The sequence below is a fragment of the Labeo rohita genome, chromosome 24 (assembly GCF_022985175.1).
Source record: "Labeo rohita strain BAU-BD-2019 chromosome 24, IGBB_LRoh.1.0, whole genome shotgun sequence".
In the NCBI taxonomy this organism is placed as follows: Eukaryota; Metazoa; Chordata; class Actinopteri; order Cypriniformes; family Cyprinidae; genus Labeo; species Labeo rohita.
The window spans coordinates 10658424-10677645 of NC_066892.1; the positions used below are offsets into that span (position 1 = coordinate 10658424).

At 38.0% G+C, this 19222-nt stretch overlaps 1 protein-coding gene across 6 annotated transcripts; it reads right to left on the reverse strand.

The window, feature by feature from the left end:
• Window positions 1-2776: 2776 nt before the first annotated feature.
• Window positions 2777-18969, reverse strand: tnk2a (tyrosine kinase, non-receptor, 2a). 6 transcript variants are annotated; one of them, XM_051098615.1, is made up of 17 exons: window positions 18836-18969; window positions 16977-17120; window positions 13602-13779; window positions 13334-13404; window positions 12813-13040; window positions 12583-12735; window positions 10247-10524; window positions 10044-10170; window positions 9818-9964; window positions 9585-9679; window positions 9113-9307; window positions 7994-8085; window positions 7826-7870; window positions 6389-7743; window positions 6208-6303; window positions 4749-4876; window positions 2777-4478 (listed from the first exon to the last, which is right to left on the reverse strand). In XM_051098615.1, exons 3-17 carry the CDS (start codon window positions 13762-13764, stop codon window positions 4472-4474), a joined length of 3180 nt encoding a protein of 1059 aa, XP_050954572.1. In that variant the 5' UTR covers window positions 13765-13779; window positions 16977-17120; window positions 18836-18969; the 3' UTR covers window positions 2777-4471. The 6 variants fall into 6 exon arrangements, with proteins under 6 accessions (XP_050954572.1, XP_050954570.1, XP_050954569.1 ...); XM_051098613.1 differs by lacking the exons at window positions 16977-17120; window positions 18836-18969 and adding an exon at window positions 13964-14560 and having other exon boundaries at window positions 12813-13019; XM_051098612.1 differs by lacking the exons at window positions 16977-17120; window positions 18836-18969 and adding an exon at window positions 13964-14560.
• Between the last annotated feature and the right edge of the window lie 253 nt (window positions 18970-19222).

The following is a 19222-nucleotide window of genomic DNA, read 5'->3' on the forward strand; positions in this document are numbered from 1 at the left end:
CTCAGCAGGAACAAGAGTCATTGGATATTACATGAACACAGCAGGTTTTTTTTTCGATAAGAGTTTAAAACGTCTTAGGTCTCCTATAGTACTTCAATTCTGAGTTGAATTACTACAGTAATATGCATCAGAGCCATTTCAATATATTCAGCTTTATGCACCACAGGGTTTTAATAAACAAAAGAATTATTGAATGGAATTTTTTTTTGCACGGTTCATTCAAATGCCTTCTAGAGTATTCGAGATCAGGTTTCTCAATTGGTTTTGCTTCAGGGCTTTACTTTGGACATCAAGTGGCCACCCAACACAAAAACCAAAACTGTTTGTCATGCAAATGTAAATAAAAACATTATTAAAATCTTAAATCAAAAGTGTTCTCACATTCCAAAGTATAGATGTTTTTGCCAAATTGTCCACCTCAACCAAACACACTCATTCACACCAACACTGTGAAGCAAGAGTCAGCAGCACCTTCAAAATTAGATAACTCTGGTGTATTACTATCACTTGCATGAGTGTGACAAGTCACAAGGCTAGCTGAGACTCGACAGATCAGTCTCACATACTCTCTTTTTCACGTTTAGCAAACGTGCTACTTGCTTTGGTTTGCAATGTGTACAGAACAAACCGAAACCAATCCAGTTTGAATCAGCCGGTTTTGTTTTTGCAGCTGTATCTAACAAATCTAAATACCATGAATTCAATTAATCAGTCAGCCCCTGAAACAGAACAAAAAACACCAAGGGACAAAGCTTACACCTATCTATGGGATGTTAAGGCCCCTCCAATCAATTACTGATTAGGCTGAGAGATGCCCACCTTCACAGTCTCACTATTGACTGAGTATCGATTTAGCAGAACAAATAAGTGTAATTTATTATTTAAGGACTGAATCCATAAATTACATCACTACAAGAATTTAACTGATAGCCACACTTTACATTACAATTTGACTTACAGATATAATATATACCGTCTTTTACTAGGAGAAAATATCAGTTTTTGTTTTATGTGGGCTTTTGGGAAAACAAATCTGTAGAAAACAAATTTGTAGACTTTTGGAAAAAGAAAGCTGTAGAAAACAAATAAATAGCTTACAGAGTTAAATTTGGAAGTCATAAATTACTAAGTGTCAAATGATTTATAGGCTACTTTGTTTCCCTATCCATAAACACAAGGGAGAAATTTGCACTGAGCACAATAAAATTAGCAGAATATTACTATATAACAAAGGTAGGCTATAGAAAGGTTTAAGTTGCATTACTAATTTCGAAACATCGACAAAATTAAAAACATTCAGTTTTGAAGTTCCTTAGTGGTGGGACAGATAGGTCACTGTTGGGGTTATAATAACTGGCCAACTGTGCATTTTCCAACTTATTAAACAGCTTCATGAAAAACTGACTTTAGTTTGGTAATTGTAGAGCAACACAATGCTTCCGCGAAGAAAAATAAGCCAAAAAGCAAATGGTGTTTTCCCCGTGGAACTGGGGAAAACTTTAACACTGTTTGACACAATCCACCTCATTCTTCAACGCGTAAGTAAGCTTATGGGCGAGACTTCCGGTTCATTAGCCCTTTATAGAAAAATAACCAGAGGACAACGTGGAGTAAACAGTGAAACTGTTTGCACTACAAATCAGTGTGTTTAAAATTAAGATAATACATTAAAGTAATATGAGACACTGCAATTTGCAATATCAAGCTGCAAAACAAGCTGTTTTGTACAGTTAAAAACAGCTAGACGCGGATGAGACCGGAAGCCAGAGCCATAAAATGTACAAATTTACTACTGAAGGAAAAATAAAGTAGATATGGCTGAAAATGAGCAAGCATGAAACAGCAGAGTGATACATTAAATCAGTAGTGGTGATTATTCAGAAATATCTGACGGCTCCAGATAGCCCTGCTCTAAGATTAAACTAAACTATCTCAAAAAATTATTAAAATATGTACAATATGAAGTTACAGATTTATGTTAAATGTTTTAACATAAATGCTAGAAGCCCATTGTTGCCATGTAAGAAAAAAATGCTTTGGTAAATCATATTTATGACATTTAAAAAACATAATTATGACACTAAGTCATAAAATATGACATCATAAGCCATATAAAGCATAATTTGAGTTTCCATAAACAATTGAAGTTGTTTATCGTCTATAAATCTTGGGGTTATTTATCATATCTGCTCTAGATGTGCTATTAGTGTAATTGAAAATAAATTCATGACCTAAGAGAGTCTGGGGAATATGAAATATGATATGAGTAACTTTCAAAGCAAAGCCATTTTTAATTCTTTAGCATAATACTGACATCTAATGGTGGATTTGAGAAATGGTGGTTTTATCAGTATCCATATTTCAAGTATTCTTTGATGCCTTGTAAACTAACAAACACATTTTACAAAAATAAGTTAAGTCTTAAAATTCAGGAATTTGTTCTGTTTTTTTTTTTTTTATTTATTATTTTACAGAAATTTATTTCTATTCTTCAGACACCACCAAGGCCTGTACATTATAAAATTGTGTATTTGTTTTATAAATCTTGTCATGACTCTTCTGGAAATTCATGGTGTAGCTATACCTCTGGGCTAAATGGGCCCCATGGTGCAGCTCCATTTCAAGGCTCAGTGAGCTCCTACTTCCAGCACTGCTTCCAGACTAAATGAGTCTGCTTGATTTAATAAGGATCTTACATTTTGTATTTGGCGTTGAATAGCAGCCATAATTGTGCAAACTCAAAAAGACAGGTGAAATAATGAAACCCCAAACACAGCAGTTTTAAATATTTACTTAATACAAAAATACAGATAGAACATTATACAACAAACATTTATAAAGCTTTTACAGTAAGCCCAGCATTCTGCCATTCACTTTAGAAAAAGTGGGATGCAACCTACATGAGGTGAGCACTGACACAGGCTATATTCCAAAAACTGAATTGCAACAGCAATTGCATAGACATGAACACAAAACCAGTGCAGGTAAAATATAACTACAAATTCAGAGCATCTGGACGAGAGGCAGATGAAAATTACAGAGAACTCAAGCACAGAGCAGAAGCCTCAATTTGCTTAGCCAGACGTCTGTGCGTGATTGATGTAAAGTGTAAAGTGACATACGGTCAACATGTCCTGACAGAAGAAAAATGCACATAAAAAAGCTGTTATTCAGTTCCATTCATGTAACAGATAAGGTAATTTCATTAACACAGATTTTTCATCTTCACACAAAGTGAAATTTCTGTGTTATATGAACCTGAGCAAAATCGCAAAATGCGTAATGGAGTTCCAAACAGTTGAGAAAAACACCACAAACTAAAAAAAAAGGTTGTTTCAAAAAAAAGTGAGGGGAAAAAAAGTTTCTGAAAAAAGTAACACTTATAAAAGTGTTCGTGCTGCCTTTTTAAGTTTAAGTTTAGTCAACATGAAATGTTATGTTGTACTACATGAAAACGTGGATATTTGAGTTGAGTAAACTTAAAATTAAGGCAGTACAAACACTTTTTCAAGTTGAAAAACAACTAAATCAGCAACTGAGAACAAATGACATTACATGATCAAAAAGACAATGAGCTAACAAGGAAATTTATAAATTATTAATGTAGTAGGTGGATTTATAAGTATATTGTCTGCAGTCATCATGGCACATCAAAATGGGTTTATTCTAACATGAATCTGGCTACACAAGACTTATCTCGTCCTCATCCCAGCTTATTTTGGCCAAGAACTGCCTACTTAGAAGGGAAGAGACCATCCTGAGATCTAAAACATTATTTAAAAATATAACCAACAGTGAGTGATCTGTGGCTGTGCCTACTAATTTTAGTACCATTAAATAGAATAAAATGAATGAAAAACTAGTAAAAGCTTAAGCAACAACAAGGCCTGTGAACTGCATGCAACATCATGTATGAGAGTTGAAATTACAGATTTTGCCTGTGAAAGTTCACAGAACAACTGTAAATGTGACCACACCTAAATGGTCAATACATCTATTCAAAAGCTTACTGTGTCTATATAGTACCCTGCAATACCTTTACATAAAATCAGTGGCATAGTGACCTACAAGTCACGTCACTCAATTAATATTCATTAGCTGTGCTGATATGATTCACATAACGCCTTCATTTTCAAATCATCCCTATGCCCCTGCATAAAATATTCTGAATAAATAAACTACAAACATCTCACAGGCTGAATGCTGTAAAATCACATATAATGCATTGAAAAGCAAATCTCTTTATTTTAAAACTTAAGCAAGTACATAAAACACAATTTGATGTACATGATTCACATTGCACTGTTGTACTTCAAGTAAGTGAATTTTGCATTTGTCTTGCATTGATTATAAGCAGTAAAGCAATGAATATTCAAATGACCTGCAAATATCTACTGGTCCACAGTCAGTGAGCTGTAGATGAAACTCGGAACTAGCTGCAGTGGAATGGAGATCAGCTTGATTCTTCTACTTAGAACCTGACACAAATCAGACAGATATCTGTGAGATAACGAATTAACGTTTTCTGCATATCACAAAAGAGGACATTTGAAGAATGAGGTTTTTTCTTTCCATGCAATGAAAGTCAATGGGGTCCAGAACAACACTGGACTCCAATGATTGTCACTGTATGAGAAAGTACTTATTTCAAATGTTTTTTGTTATGTTCCACAAAAGAAGCTAGTCATACAGATTTGGAATGACATTAGGGTAAGTAAGTCTGATCCAGTTTAATTATCATATACTACCTATGTCTAGATGGACCATAGGAGTCCAGCATTTGGGTGCTGGCTTGCTCCAGATTCCAGCTACATCTCTCCAGAGCTTCCACGCATTCAGGCCGAGCTTTCAAACCCAGTCGAAACAACTGCTCCACCTACATTAGGAATCAATACATATGTACAGTTGAGGTCAGAATCATTAAAAATGTTAATTATCTTACCAAAATAAGAGGGATGATACAAAATGCATTTTATTGTTTATTTAATACTGACCTGAATAAGATATTTCACATAAAAGATGTTTACATATAGTCCACAAGAGAAAATAATATCTTAATTTATAAAACTGAACAGGTTCAAAAGTTTACATCTCCTTGATTCTTAATACTGTGTTGTTACCTGAATGATCCACAGCTGTGTTTTTTTGTTTAGTGATAGTTGTTCATGAGTCCCTTGTTTGTCCTGAACAGTCAAACTGCCTGTTGTTCTTCAGAAAAATTCTTCCGTTGCCACAAATTTGTGGCTCTTTGGTTTTCCAGCATTTTTGTGTATTTAAACCCTTTCCAACAGTGACCCCAGATGACGTATATCTGCAAGATGTCTGTTAAAGATCGCTTGATCTGGAAAGCATCTGCTGTGGACAAACATCTGACAGACGTCTGTAAGATGTCAGTTTTACATATGTTTTAAATCATAAACATCTTAAAGACATCTAATAAACGTCTATTTGACATCTAATAGGAAACGTCCTATAGACGTACTGCAGATGAGCAAACAATATAAAAAAACGTCTTGCAGATGTAAATGCAGACGTCAAATATACGTCTCCGTGATGTATGTGTGCCATAAGGGACTGTTTGATTTTAGTGAGTTTGGTGGTTAAAATAGTGAGTTTGGTGGTTAAAACATTTTGAACATTTTGAAGATCAGGGTAAATTTAACTTATTTTGTCTTCTGGGAAACATGTAACTAAATATGATGTTTAGGCAAAATAAGAAAAATTTACACATCACCATTCTGTTCAAAAGTTTTCATCCCCCGGCTCTTAATATGTTGTTTTTCCTTCTGAAGCATCAGTGAGCGTTTGAACCTTCTGTAATAGTTGCATATGAGTCCCTCAGTTGTCCTTAGTGTAAAAAGATAAATCTCAAAATCATACAGTCATTGTTGGAAAGGGTTCAAATACACAAAAATGCTGGAAAACCAAAGAATTTCTGGGACCTGAAGGATGTAAACTTTTGAGCCAGGTCATTTCTATAAATTCAGCTTTTTATTTTCTTTTGTGGACTATATGTAAACATCTTTTATGTGAAATATCTTATTCAGGTCAGTACTACATACACAGTAACATGCATTTTGCATGATCCCTCTTGCTTTGGTAAAAAAAAAATTAATCATTTTGAAAGGCAGATGTAAACTTTTGACCTCAACTGTAAATGCTCTTTTGTCATCCATGAGTACCTCCCTATTTTGAGCACACAGATACCTTCAGATATTTCACGGCCTCCTGAGCGTTCCAGCCGTGTGTCTGAAGGGCTGCTTGACACTCCTCTACAGTCACTCCATGTACTGCCTCCTGCACCTACAGAAACACCCATTCAGCCATGTTAGAATCATGAAATCATTGAGTAGCCACTGGTGAGAGCATATAGTGATAATTTACTTACTTGTTGGAGCATTACACGGTTGTAGGCACCTGTTTGGGTGCTGCTTGGCCAGGCCAGACTGTTGGAGGTCCCGCTGGTGTGGCTGGGGGAAGCGTTGGGCTTGTTAACTTGCTGTTGAACCATGGGTCTCACAGTGGCCATATTTGTAGTTCTTTTCTCCTCGCTTCCCTCAGAGTCTTTAAAGAACCTGTCATACTTGTCCAGGTATGCTGGTTTCTCAGGTAGCAAGTAGTAATGAGTGCTGCTGGCCTTCACACCACCGTACACGATAGGAACAATGCAAGGACTTTTAGCTGGATTCTGGGCCACTTCAGTGGAGCCGTACTGAGAACTTGTAGTGGTGGCCGTGGACGTGGTGGAGGAGCTGGATGGCGCAGAAGAATACGACGATGGGGACAAGCAGGAACCCAATGACCCAACGCAACAGAGGCTGGATCTTTGCTGAGGGGAACCGCCTTGCGGCACCATGGGGCTTGGTGCCCGAGAGTTGGGTTGAGATAAAGCATGATCCCTCGGGGGTATCTGAGGTGGACATCGGCTCCCGTCTTCATTGTCTCCAAGGGAAACTGACAATCTGCTGCCGTATATTCCTGCCCGCTTAGAGGGCCGCATGGGCGGGATCGGGATTCTTGGAGGGATCTGAGGCTTGTCCTCATAGGAGGAGGGTAGGATGATTTGGCGGTGCGGGGCGAGAGCTGAAGGAGTCGGGAGGGGTGAAGAAGGGAGGGACCGTCCAGTCGGAGGGACCCGAAGCTTCACCATCACCTCCCTTTGTAGCTCCTTGAAGATGTCTGCTGATTGTGAGAAGGAGTGGGTTTCCTCAGCACGCTTGGCTGGTAGAAAGAGATTGTCCTCCACGCTGCGTTTACCATCGATTTTAACGTCTTCTGATGGTGTCTGTTCAGATACAACATCTTCCTGTGACGCAGATGCATTTATGGAGCTCACTTCCATGTCTTCTTGCTCCGCACACTCAATGGCCACTTCATCATATGCTGGAAGAGGCGGCAGGGGCCGCATGTCCCAATCCACCACTGGAGTAGGGTGCATGGGGTTGGGCAGGGCTCGATTAGGGCTCTGCGGCGGCGCCATATCCAAGATGGAACCGGAGTAGGACGCAGGTGGCTTCACTGTGCTGGGGTTGGGGGTTTCGGTAATGGGGGAAGGTGATGTAGAGCTGAAACTATCATCTCCAAAGTCAATGAGCGAAACTTCGCTAAGGCGATCGCTCAGACTAGTGCTTTCCCAAGGGCGGAGGCGCAAACCTAAGTACGTGGGAGTCTTGAGAGAGAGCTTCTTCACACCCGTCACTATCAAATCATCATCGTCATCCAGCACGGAGTCGTAAAACGGTTCTGGGAACAAGCCATTGGGCAAACTTTAGGAAAACTGTTTTTGTCATGCAGTGGTTCTTAGAAGAAGAGAAATAGCTCTTACTCTTAAGAAGAACAGCTGGTTTAGGAGGTCTAGGAGGAGGATGTTCTGACACAACAGTTGAAGCAGAAAAGATCAGAAATGAAAAAAGATAAGCAGAATGAAAGAGAAAGTGGTGAATCTGAAGAAGTACAGAAGACCACAACTCAGCAATATCAAGGGATTGCTTACTTTTAGCCCGGTTTGGAAGTTTAGTGGGCTTGGTTGCATTTGAATCCATCCCAAGAACATCCGGAGGATCCATAGGATTACCAAGGTACAGACTGAACACAAAGCACACTGGGTAAATAACAAAATCCACCTCTGCATACACCACCAGTCAAAAGTTTTTGAACAGGAAGATTTTTAATGTTTTTAAAAGAAGTCTCTTCTGCTCATCAAGCCTGCATTTATTTGATCCAAAGTACAGCAAAAACTGTAAAATTCTGAAATATTTTTACTATTTAAAATAACTGTTCTTATTTAAATATATTTTAAAACGTATTTTATTCCTGTGATTTTAAAGCTGAATTTTAGCGTCATTACTCCAGTCACATGATCCTTCAGAAATCATTCTAATGTTCTGATTTGCTGCTCAAAAACATTTCTTCTTATTATTATTTTGAAAAACAGCTGAATAGATTTTTTTCAGGTTTTGTTGATGAATAGAAAGTTCAAAAGAACAGCATTTATCTGAAATAGAAATCTTTTGCAACATTATAAATCTCTTTATCATCAAATCAGCATATTACAATAATTTCTGAAGGATCATGTGACACTGAAGACTGGCGTAATGATGATGAAAATTTAGTTTTGCTCACAGGAATAAATTATATTTTAAAATATATTTAATTAGAAAGCAGTTATTTTAAATAGTGCAAATATTTCAGAATATTACTGCTTTTGCTGTATTTTGAATCCAATTTTTTTATAATATAAAATTACAAAAATAAGAAAATAAAAAACAAGAAAAAAAATCCCTCAACAACTGCTGTAGAAGATTATTAAATCCTTGAAACATTAAAAAAAATCACAAAATGAATCATGGTTAATCAATATATCAAAACTCCAAGTTTCTGCTAACAAAGAGTTTGAAAACAAGCAATTTTGTCATAATACAAAATACAGAAATACAAAAAAATAGCCTGTATTGGGAAACCTTAGAATACTGTTTTGGACAACAGGGGCCTTTGAGTTTACAATAACATATTGCTGCTCTCTAGTGGTGAACACAAGTAAAGCAGGCTGTTCTCTGAGAGATCAAAATGACAGTGTCTGTTAACAAAAGGTCACTCGTAAATGGTATCTTACTCATCGATCTTGTCAGGGGCACCCCAGCTACGGTGTGGGTCTGTGTCTCCATGGCCTGTGTGGATGAAACTGTGCTTGAGAGGTCGGCTGATGTCATGAGCAGACAGACCGGCCACAGAGGTCACCACGTTCCTAGGGAACTGTCCTACCTTCAGGGTCTGTCTGTTCTGACCCCTCCACCAATAGTTCTCTGCTCTGCAGCATAGAAGAAAGAGTAAAAATAGATTTAAAACTTTTTAAAGGTGATTTAGCATTTATGTTTATGCAGAAACGGTGCTGGACAGGGGGTTAGGGGTTCATTAACATCACAAATAATTTAATTTATAAAGGCAGCCAAATAATTGGTTTTTATATTAGCATTGTACAAAAGCAAATTATTAAGATATTATCTGGAAAACATTTACCTGGTGAGAAAGGAAAGAGGAAAGAGAGATGAACATTTCAAAATAACTCGTCCAAAACATGTCCTCACCTTCCCTCAATGATGGTGATGATGTCGTTAGCATGAATTTTAAGTTTGTCTGGCTCATCAAAGTCCTGCAGTGCCCTCATGTCAGTGGGCATTGTCTATAAACAAATTAGAAAGAGTTCATTAATTAAAACAACAAATAATTATTTTGACATTCTTGTGTACGTGCGAGACTTTGACACAAGGACATTCTATTCAGTATAATCACTCTCTGCTCTTACTATCCAAGACTTTACCTCCACAAGGAAGTCCCTGAGGGACACAAATGTCGGCCTGTCCTCCGGTTTGGGCGACCAGCACTGCAGCATGACGTTATAAATGTCCTGTGGACAGTCCTCTGGTTTGATAAGCCTCTCTCCCTCCCTATCGATCTTATGGAGAATCTATACAGAAGGACACATACATGTCACACAAACTTTACTTACAAAAAATTCGATTTCAGACTCAGGTATGAGAGTATACCTGACTACCATTGAGTCCAACCCAAGGTTCCTGGCCATGAGTGAACATTTCCCATAAAGTTACTCCAAACATCCAAGTATCACTGGCATGGGAGAAGGTTCTGGTCTTTAGGCTTTCTGGAGCACACCTGCAAAGCAAACCGCATGTTGATGTAGGCTGAGGGAATTAATAATAGGTAGAATGAGGTATATTACTCTTCTCACCAGGCAAAGGGGACTTTGTGATGCTCCTGCATCACGTAATGATCATCGTTTTTAGGCAAGGCCCTCATTAGACCAAAGTCACCAATTTTAATAAGATCGTTAGAGGCTAAAAGGATGTTGCGTGCAGCCAGGTCTCTGTGAATAAATCGCCGGGACTCCAGGTACGCCATGCCACAGGCGATCTGAACGGTGTAGTGGCACAGCACTGATATCAAAATATGACCCTGACGCTTTCTCAAGCGGTCTAACAAAGAACCCAACGGGGCAAGTTCTGTCACCTGAAACACAAAGAAAGATGGACACAGTGCTTTAAAAGCTCTTTAAATGATTGGTTCACTTCCAGAATACTCACAGGTCATCCAAGATGTTCATATCTTTCTTTTTTGAAAAGGAAAACATTCCAGGATCTTTCTCCATATTGTGGACTTTAATGGAGCTCAGTTGGTTGAAGGTCCAAATTCCAGTTTCAATACAGCTTCAAAGGGCTCTACAAGATCTCAGCCAAAGAATAAGGGTCTTATGTAGTTCTGACTGTTGATCTGACTGTTACAGCTGATCTGAAGTAAAACACTCAGGTCAATCAACTATGGTGGGAGCGGCCTCTGTTGGTGTGATGCCACACCAGGCATCTGAGAATGGCTCGATTTGAAAAAGGGGATATTATTTTTACAGATTAATTAAAAACCACTGCATGGATTTTTATTGTTATAGGGTAGATGTGTACATACACTGCCAACACACATTAATGTTCAAACAACTTGTAAAAGTGAAGTTTGCATCCGATGTCCCCTTTAAAGGATAGGTTATTTTTACGCATTACGTAATTACGTTGGAAAGGTCACGTGTGGTTTGTTCTTCGTCTGTGTACTCCGGTGTAAAAGTGTAGGGTAGGGCAAAAAACTCCAGTTCATTTTCTCCACCAACTTCAAAAACGTCCAACATCGCTGTTTTAACTTTTTTATAAAGGGTGTTTGGCATTCTTTGCACGATCGCTTTGTAAACACTGGGTCGGTTCCAGAGGTTGTGTTAGATTTTAACATTGTCCGTCATTTTGACGGACAGGGTCATAAAAAAGCTAGAGCAAGACAAGCATTTATGGTTAAAAAGTATATATTTTTTTCTTTTTTCTTATTTCTTGGATGGGATTGTGTAGAGTCCTTTGAAGTGGTCCAAACTCCAATTTGGACCTTCAACCCATTGAAAAATCCTAGAATGTTTTCCTCAAAAACCTTAACTTCTTTTTGACTGAAGAAAGAAAGACATGAACATCTGGGATGACATGGGGGTGGAGTAAATTAACAGGAAATGTTTATAGACCAATTTGGAGTAGACGTCACAGTTACATCACTTGCAGCTGTGCGCATATAGTGGTTTCAGAAAAACACTGGTAACAAGTGGAGGTAAACAAGTAGATGTCAAAATCGGAATGCAAATAATTTTTTTTAGAATACTGTTGTCAAAGATGCCATTTGAAGCTAAATGCATACGTTTAAATGTACATACTATAGATGAAAACTGCTATAATTGCTCTACTTTTAAAACATGAATTTGATTTAAACAATGGGTCTTCATAATATTCACACATGCTGTTCATAGGGGACGTATTGTATTAACGCTACAGTTACAGCATGATATATTATTTAAACCTATTACTATTAACATTTTTACATAACATTTATTTATCTCACATTTGTCAATTCTGAAGGAAAACAAAAGCCAGAAGTGTGGGATATAAACTCCTTTTCTGAGCCGAGGGCAAAAGAGAGAATGACGAGTTGTTTTTCCTTATTCGAATTTTTGAGATATAATCTCGGAATTGCAAGAATAAAGTCAGAATTTTGAAATATAAAAAAAATGTATTCCATGGCTTCATAGACTACCACTTGAAAACCGTCATTTTCTGTCACCAGATAGGCTCCGCCCACAAAAACGTCACCCCTGTTTGGACCGGTAATACTCTCCCACTATCTAAGCCGTTGAATAACGGTGCTTATCGCTGGGTGACAAGCTCTTGTAATATGTGGGGAACATATTAAAAATTACATCTAATCAATATAATCTATAATCTTTTTAAATTTAACTATTTCGTATTGTATCCGTGTAATTCTCTAGCCGTCTCCGGGGTTTTCTGCAACCATGATGTGCGCGTATCTCTAATGTTTACAAACCAATAATTGGTCTGTTCTGAAAGTTAACTAATCCTTTAAAAGGAACATTATTTACACTAGTGTTGAAAAGTTTTGAGTCTGTAAAATGCTTTTGCAAAGAAGTGGTTTAAGAACATGTTTTTTGCAGCCCAAGAATGCCATTTTTAGTACTTAAAAATCATTCCTCACCATCTTCATGGGGTGTGTGAGGACAACACCATAGAGACGAATGAGATTGTGGTGGTCCAGGGAATGCATGGCGTTAACCTCCCTTATGAAGTCATCTAAACCTTCATCCTGTTCCAACAGGTCTGTCTTCAGGCACTTCACAGCCACACTCAGCTACAGCACAGGAGAAATTCTATGCATTATATTTTGCATATGATAGCTCATCATTACTATAGTTGCTCATTTCTTACCACTCTTCCAGATGGGGCCTGCCATTCTCCACGTTTCACCACTCCGAAAGAGCCGTCTCCCAGTTTCTCGTAAAGCGTGATGTCTCTATCGCTGATGAGGCAGGTGAGATTGGCTGGCTGGCCGTCTGGTTGAGTTGAGGATGGGGAAGTGCTGCGGAACACCACAGGGGTCTGTGAATCAGAGTCAGGCCGCTTTCCGGTGAACACCTGCTGGCCCAAGCACAGAGACTACGGCTGAGGGTGATTCCACCTGCCTCTGCTTTAAAGATGCAGTAGCTCCTCATTTAGTAAAACATGGCATTTATAAATGTGTTTCACTTGCATTCACACTTCGGGCTTGATCAGAATAAGGTCAAGAAGACATAGCTGATGTAAAATGCAAAAGGATTCTTGAGCTTAAATAGTGTTGCCATGGTAACACATCAAACGTTAATACTCTTCTGGGATGTTTTTGTGGCTCTTCGCATAATAAATATTTCAAGAAATTCGCATACAAAGATGTCGTCTTAGCCACCTCATACCTTGCTCATCCATGACTTCCGCTTGCACATTGCCCTTCTCCTTTTCACTGCCTCCCACAGCCGTCTCTGACCTGCGGAGCCAGAGAAAGAAGAAAAAACACCAGAAAGCCTAAACTTTATATATTATATTATATTGTACAGTTAAAATAAATAGATAAATCAAAACACAAGGACAAATAAATAGAAAACTAAACAAATAGACTAAATAAATCAATTCTTCCAACATTTAAAACTCTCATACACTTCAAAAACATGCAGCCCCACTCACCTGGGCGGCCCATACCGATCTTTTCAAGGTCCTCATTTTTGACATAGTCAAAGTGTGAGAGACGTGTGACATTGAGCTCATCACGAATACGCATAAAGTATTGCTGAAGTTGCACGTCGGTGAGCAGCTCCATGAGCCACTCCGTACCTTCTTCAGACTGCATGTCTCCACTGTCCAGCTGCACACACATAACATAAGACATAATGTTTTAAACATAAACAATCTTATTATCCTCCACAGTTCTGCTTCTCAAGCAAACCTTGAAATCTTATTTTAAGGATAATTAGATCTTTTTATTGGAAAACAAGACAAAAATACAAAATTTCTGCTGTGTAGAGAAAATGGTAAACCTCATCTTTTACCTCGTCTTTTACATTATAGTGCCGCTGGTAGTCTGAGACCGCCGCCATTTCTACATGGAAAGCAGTGCTTTCAGGGAGTGTGTATGAGTGAACCACACTCCCTCGGGGTGTGTCCTGTTTTCACAGTAAACTGCCGAGCGTCTCCTCTAATCTGTGAGATATTTTGTTTGTTTGATTCTTCTTCATCCCATCAGCCGCTACAAAAGCGCTCTCTTTTATAAGCTAAAGTCAAGAATAAAGTGTGTAATCTGATTCCTCGACCAAACAATAGTTGCAGCCTCATGTGAAACTGTGTCTTCTGTTGCAAAACCTCTGCCCAGCCTCCAGAGAATTAGTGTGAAAGATTATTCCCACCCATTAGGATGAATGATTCAGTGCGGACAGTGCCTTAAATCCAGTTAATTGCAGCCCTGTCTTGTCATCCAAACATGTCAGCATCCATCCTCTGTCTCATCTCCTTAAGTCTCCAGTTTCAGTCAGATGAATAAAAAGTACACAGCTTGTTAACGGTAAGGTATTGCCATCCATTATTAGTGCCTTTTCCAGAAGCAGCATTTTGCTTTCTCTTGCTGAGTCACTGCCAGCTGCAGTATGAGTGCGGCAGACCTCAAACACAATCCTAAAAGCAGTATTGCTGCATAAAACTGGATGTGCTCTAAGTGCTCAATGTCCCTGCTTAACCTCGCCCACCAAAAAAAAAAACAATCAACATCATTAGACTGTAGATAGATAGATAGATAGACAGATAGATAGATAGATAGATAGATAGATAGATAGATAGATAGATAGATAGATAGATAGATAGATAAACACAAAAACACAGACAGACAGACAGATAGATAGATAGATAGATAGATAGATAGATAGATAGATAGATAGATAGATAGATAAACACAAAAACACAGACAGACAGACAGACAGATGGATAGATAGATAGATAGATAGATAGATAGATAGATAGATAGATAGATAGACAGATAGACAGATAGATAGAACGACAGACAGACAGACAGACAGACAGACAGAGACAGAAAGACAGATAGACAGATAGACAGACAGACAAATAGATAGATAGATAGATAGATAGAACGACACACAGACAGATAGATAGACGATAGATAGATAAATAGACAGACAGACAGATATAGATAGATAGATAGAACGACACACAGACAGATAGATAGACGATAGATAGATAAATAGACAGACAGACAGATATAGATAGATAGATAGATAGATAGACAGACAGACAGACAGATAGATATATGATGGAAGGATGGACAGATGGACAGATGGACAGACAGACAGACAGACAGATAGATAGATAGATAGATAGATAGATAGATAGATAGATAGATAGATAGATAGATAGATAGACAGACAGACAGATAGATAGATCGATGGATGGATGGATGGACAGATGGACAGACGGACAGACAGACAGATAAACAGATAGATAGACAGACAGAGACAGAAAGACAGACCAATAGATAGACAGACAGATAGACAGATAGGTAGATATGGATAGATAGAATGACAGAATGACAGACAGACAGACAGACAGATAGATAGATAGATAGATAGATAGATAGATAGATAGATAGAGAGACAGACAGACAGACAGACAGACAGACAGATAGATAGATAGATAGATAGATAGATAGATAGATAGACAGACAGACAGACAGACAGACAGATAGATATATGATAGATGGATGGATGGATGGATGGATGGATGGATGGATGGACAGACGGACAGACGGACAGATGGACAGACAGACAGACAGACAGATAGATAGATAGACAGACAGACAGACAGATAGATATATGATAGATGGATGGATGGACAGATGGACAGATGGACAGACGGACAGATAGACAGATAGATAGATAGATAGATAGATAGACAGACAGAGACAGAAAGACAGACCAATAAATAGACAAATAGATAGATAGATAGGTAGATATAGATAGATAGAATGGCAGACAGACAGATAGATAGATAGATAGATAGATAGATAGATAGATAGATAGATAGATAGAGAAAGAGAATAAAAAACGCAAAACAACAGAGACAGACAGACAGACCGACCGATAGACAGACAGATAGAACGACAGACAGACAGACAGACAGACAGACAGATAGATAGATAGACAGATAGATAGATAGATAGATAGATAGATAGATAGATAGATGTACAGACCGACAAATAGATAGACAGATAGTTAGATAGATAGATAGATGGATAGATAGATAGATAGATAGATAGACAGACAGACAGACAGACAGAGACAGAAAGACAGATAGATAGATACATACATATATACATAGACAGACAGATAGAATTAGCCAACCAGTCAGAACCAAGTATATTTTAGAGAGCCGTATAATATATAGACAGAGAGGGTGTCAAAACATCATTGATTGTTTTGGGGAAATGTACATCCACTTGCAGAGCAATGAATCAGGACATGATGACCCATTCACTACTGATGAATTATGCAGTCTCCCATGTGAGTAACAGACAGCATGTCAAACTCCCAGAATTAAAACCGCCCACAAACGTACATAAACATATTTATTCGCACTTTCACACTAAACACCTAAACCATCAGAAATCACCCGCTGAGTGTGATGGCAGCACATCATAACTATGACAATGACGCAGTAACCCTTGGCAACTAGAGCATGACTAAGAGGAGCAGACCGAATGCCACATGGCATCTCTTTCCCTTCTAGAGATCCCCTACGCACATTCATGAGGACTTCCAATATAGGACACGGTTGTAGGAGGCAGGGTGGGTGGAAATGTACACCCTTTAAAACTCTGATACTGTAATATATGATATGTAACAGACTTACAGCACATATAGAAACAATATCCTAAATATTTCATAACCCATAAACAATTCAGTCTTTTATTTAGGACATTCTAAGTTTAGAGAACTAAATATAGCCTTGCTTATTGACCCAGCAATGCATTTATGGTGAAGTGCAATCCAGCGGTCTTACCAAGCTTTCGCTCAGTCCTGGGGTCTTCAGAAAAAGTCCACTAAGTAGAGGCCGACGTTAGGGACGGTCCTCCTGCGGTCCAGTGTTTGACAGGGCCATGACAGCCACATATGAGCCAAATCAAGGCCACTTCTGACTGCAAAACTGTGGAGATGATTCAACAGAATGAGTTGAGCTTTAATAACCTTGTTACAATGTGTCTTTACAAACATTTGACACTACTGCAGAGATCCACACACATACGTATGTAGGAGGATGATTGTGAATCATGTAAACGTCATCCGGTGAATCATCACTGAACAACACTCTTTTGAATCAAATGACTGCTTTCCTGGCCTGATTTTATAAAAAGCAAATAGCAATCCAGACTAGGCTGTGAAAGAGCCAACTGAACAAACAGTCAACGTTTTGAATCTGAATTAGAGCAGAACAAAGTTAAACGATTTGAACTGGGACTTTCCATTTGTACCTATCTATTGTGCTTTCATGTGATTTGTGACAAAAACACTTATGTTTCTGTAGTCTATTTGCAAAATTAACAAATGATAACGATTGTTTTAGTTGTGAACAACTGTATTAACATATTGGTAAAGTAAATGATTCAATATGTCATTCATTCATACTGCACGAAACACATGCTTGCGTAAAGATAGCCTTCATTCATCAAATCAACATTTGATTCAATTTGATTCAAACTGATTCAAAAGATTCAAATCACTGCAAGGAATCTAAATCAGTGCTTTTATTATTGAAATACTATTGTTTCTTTTAATACTTTAATATTTAAGCATTTTCTGTGTTTGTTTTAATTTTAGCTAAAGTTTTGTCAGTTTACTAGTTATTGTTTTTTTAATCCACCTTTGAATTCTTTGCATAAGTGTGGGCGTGGCTATTTGTAAATGGGGTGATTTTAGCTGTACAAAACAGCTTGTTTTGCTGTTTGCTGTTGCAAGTTGGTGTGTCTTAATATATTATTTGAAAGTATTTTCTTAATTATGAGCACACTGGTTTGTAGCGCAAACGTTTTACAGTTTACTGCACGTGTTATTCTCGAACCGGAAGTCTCACCCATAGGCGTACTTTCACGTTAAAGAAAAGGGTGTACTTATTCATTTTTATTTCAGTTTTAGATTGTATAATTTCAGTACATTAAGTGATTAAATATTTAAAAAATATATATATAACTTCAAATAATGTTTATTTCAGGTAACGATTTTAAGTTGTTGTTTTTTTTTAGTTGTGATCACACCAGCTGATATATTAATAAACCTCCAGCCGTATAGTTGGGATAATGAGCTGGGGCTATAGCTGTTTATTGTATGTGACTGAATAATTAATAAATTGCATTCTTAATTGAACAGCAGCGGTTTTTGCCATATACTGCTGATACTACTGTAACACACTGCCTCTGGCTTCTAACATCATTAAGAGAAAATTAGCTTAGATCTACCAGAAGTATAACTCAGAACCCATCCAGAAGGAAACAGTTTCCCGTCTGGATAGCATTTCAGAAACCATAAGCGCGTTTTGAGTCCTCTCGGGCCCATGCTGTCTAGATAGGCAGCGCGCTAGGTATTAAGACACAACCAGTGTCTTTTTATATCCAGATACAGAATCAGACATAAATACCAAGCTAATTCAAACAAGCGTAAGTAACCTCTCTCTATATAGACAGTTACGTTCAACCAAATAGGCATTAAAGCTGGTGTTATCTATGCTGATCACAGGCTCTGTAGTGATGCAGTCATTAGGATGGAGCGCAGAGGTGCAGTTGATTCCCGAACATTCAGTACCGCACAGAGCTCACATTCATGTAGTTTATGTAAATGATAGTTTAAAAAGTCAAATGATTCACTTACCTCTTAAACAGTCATTTTAAAGAAAGAGAATTAGCTGCTCAGCGGTCGTAATCCTTCTTTAGCCTCGGTCCACGGATTGATCTCTTTCTTAAAGCGACAGCGCGCTTTACACAGACGCGCACACGAGGGTGCTGGGATCTTTACGGGAACCTTACATTGTGTGAATCTTAAATGAATATAATATTATTTAAAAAGTTAAATCTAAACACGTACATGTGAATTATAACATTTTGTCAACTGAAGCTGTTCTTCGTGGTGACTACAGTGTTAGGGGTGGTGTATTTTAAGGTAATGTTAATTTACTATTACATTGCCAGCTGATAACCATCTGGTATCATTTACAGGCTTCAGAGATTGAAAACTTAGCAAACACATTGAGTAGACGAC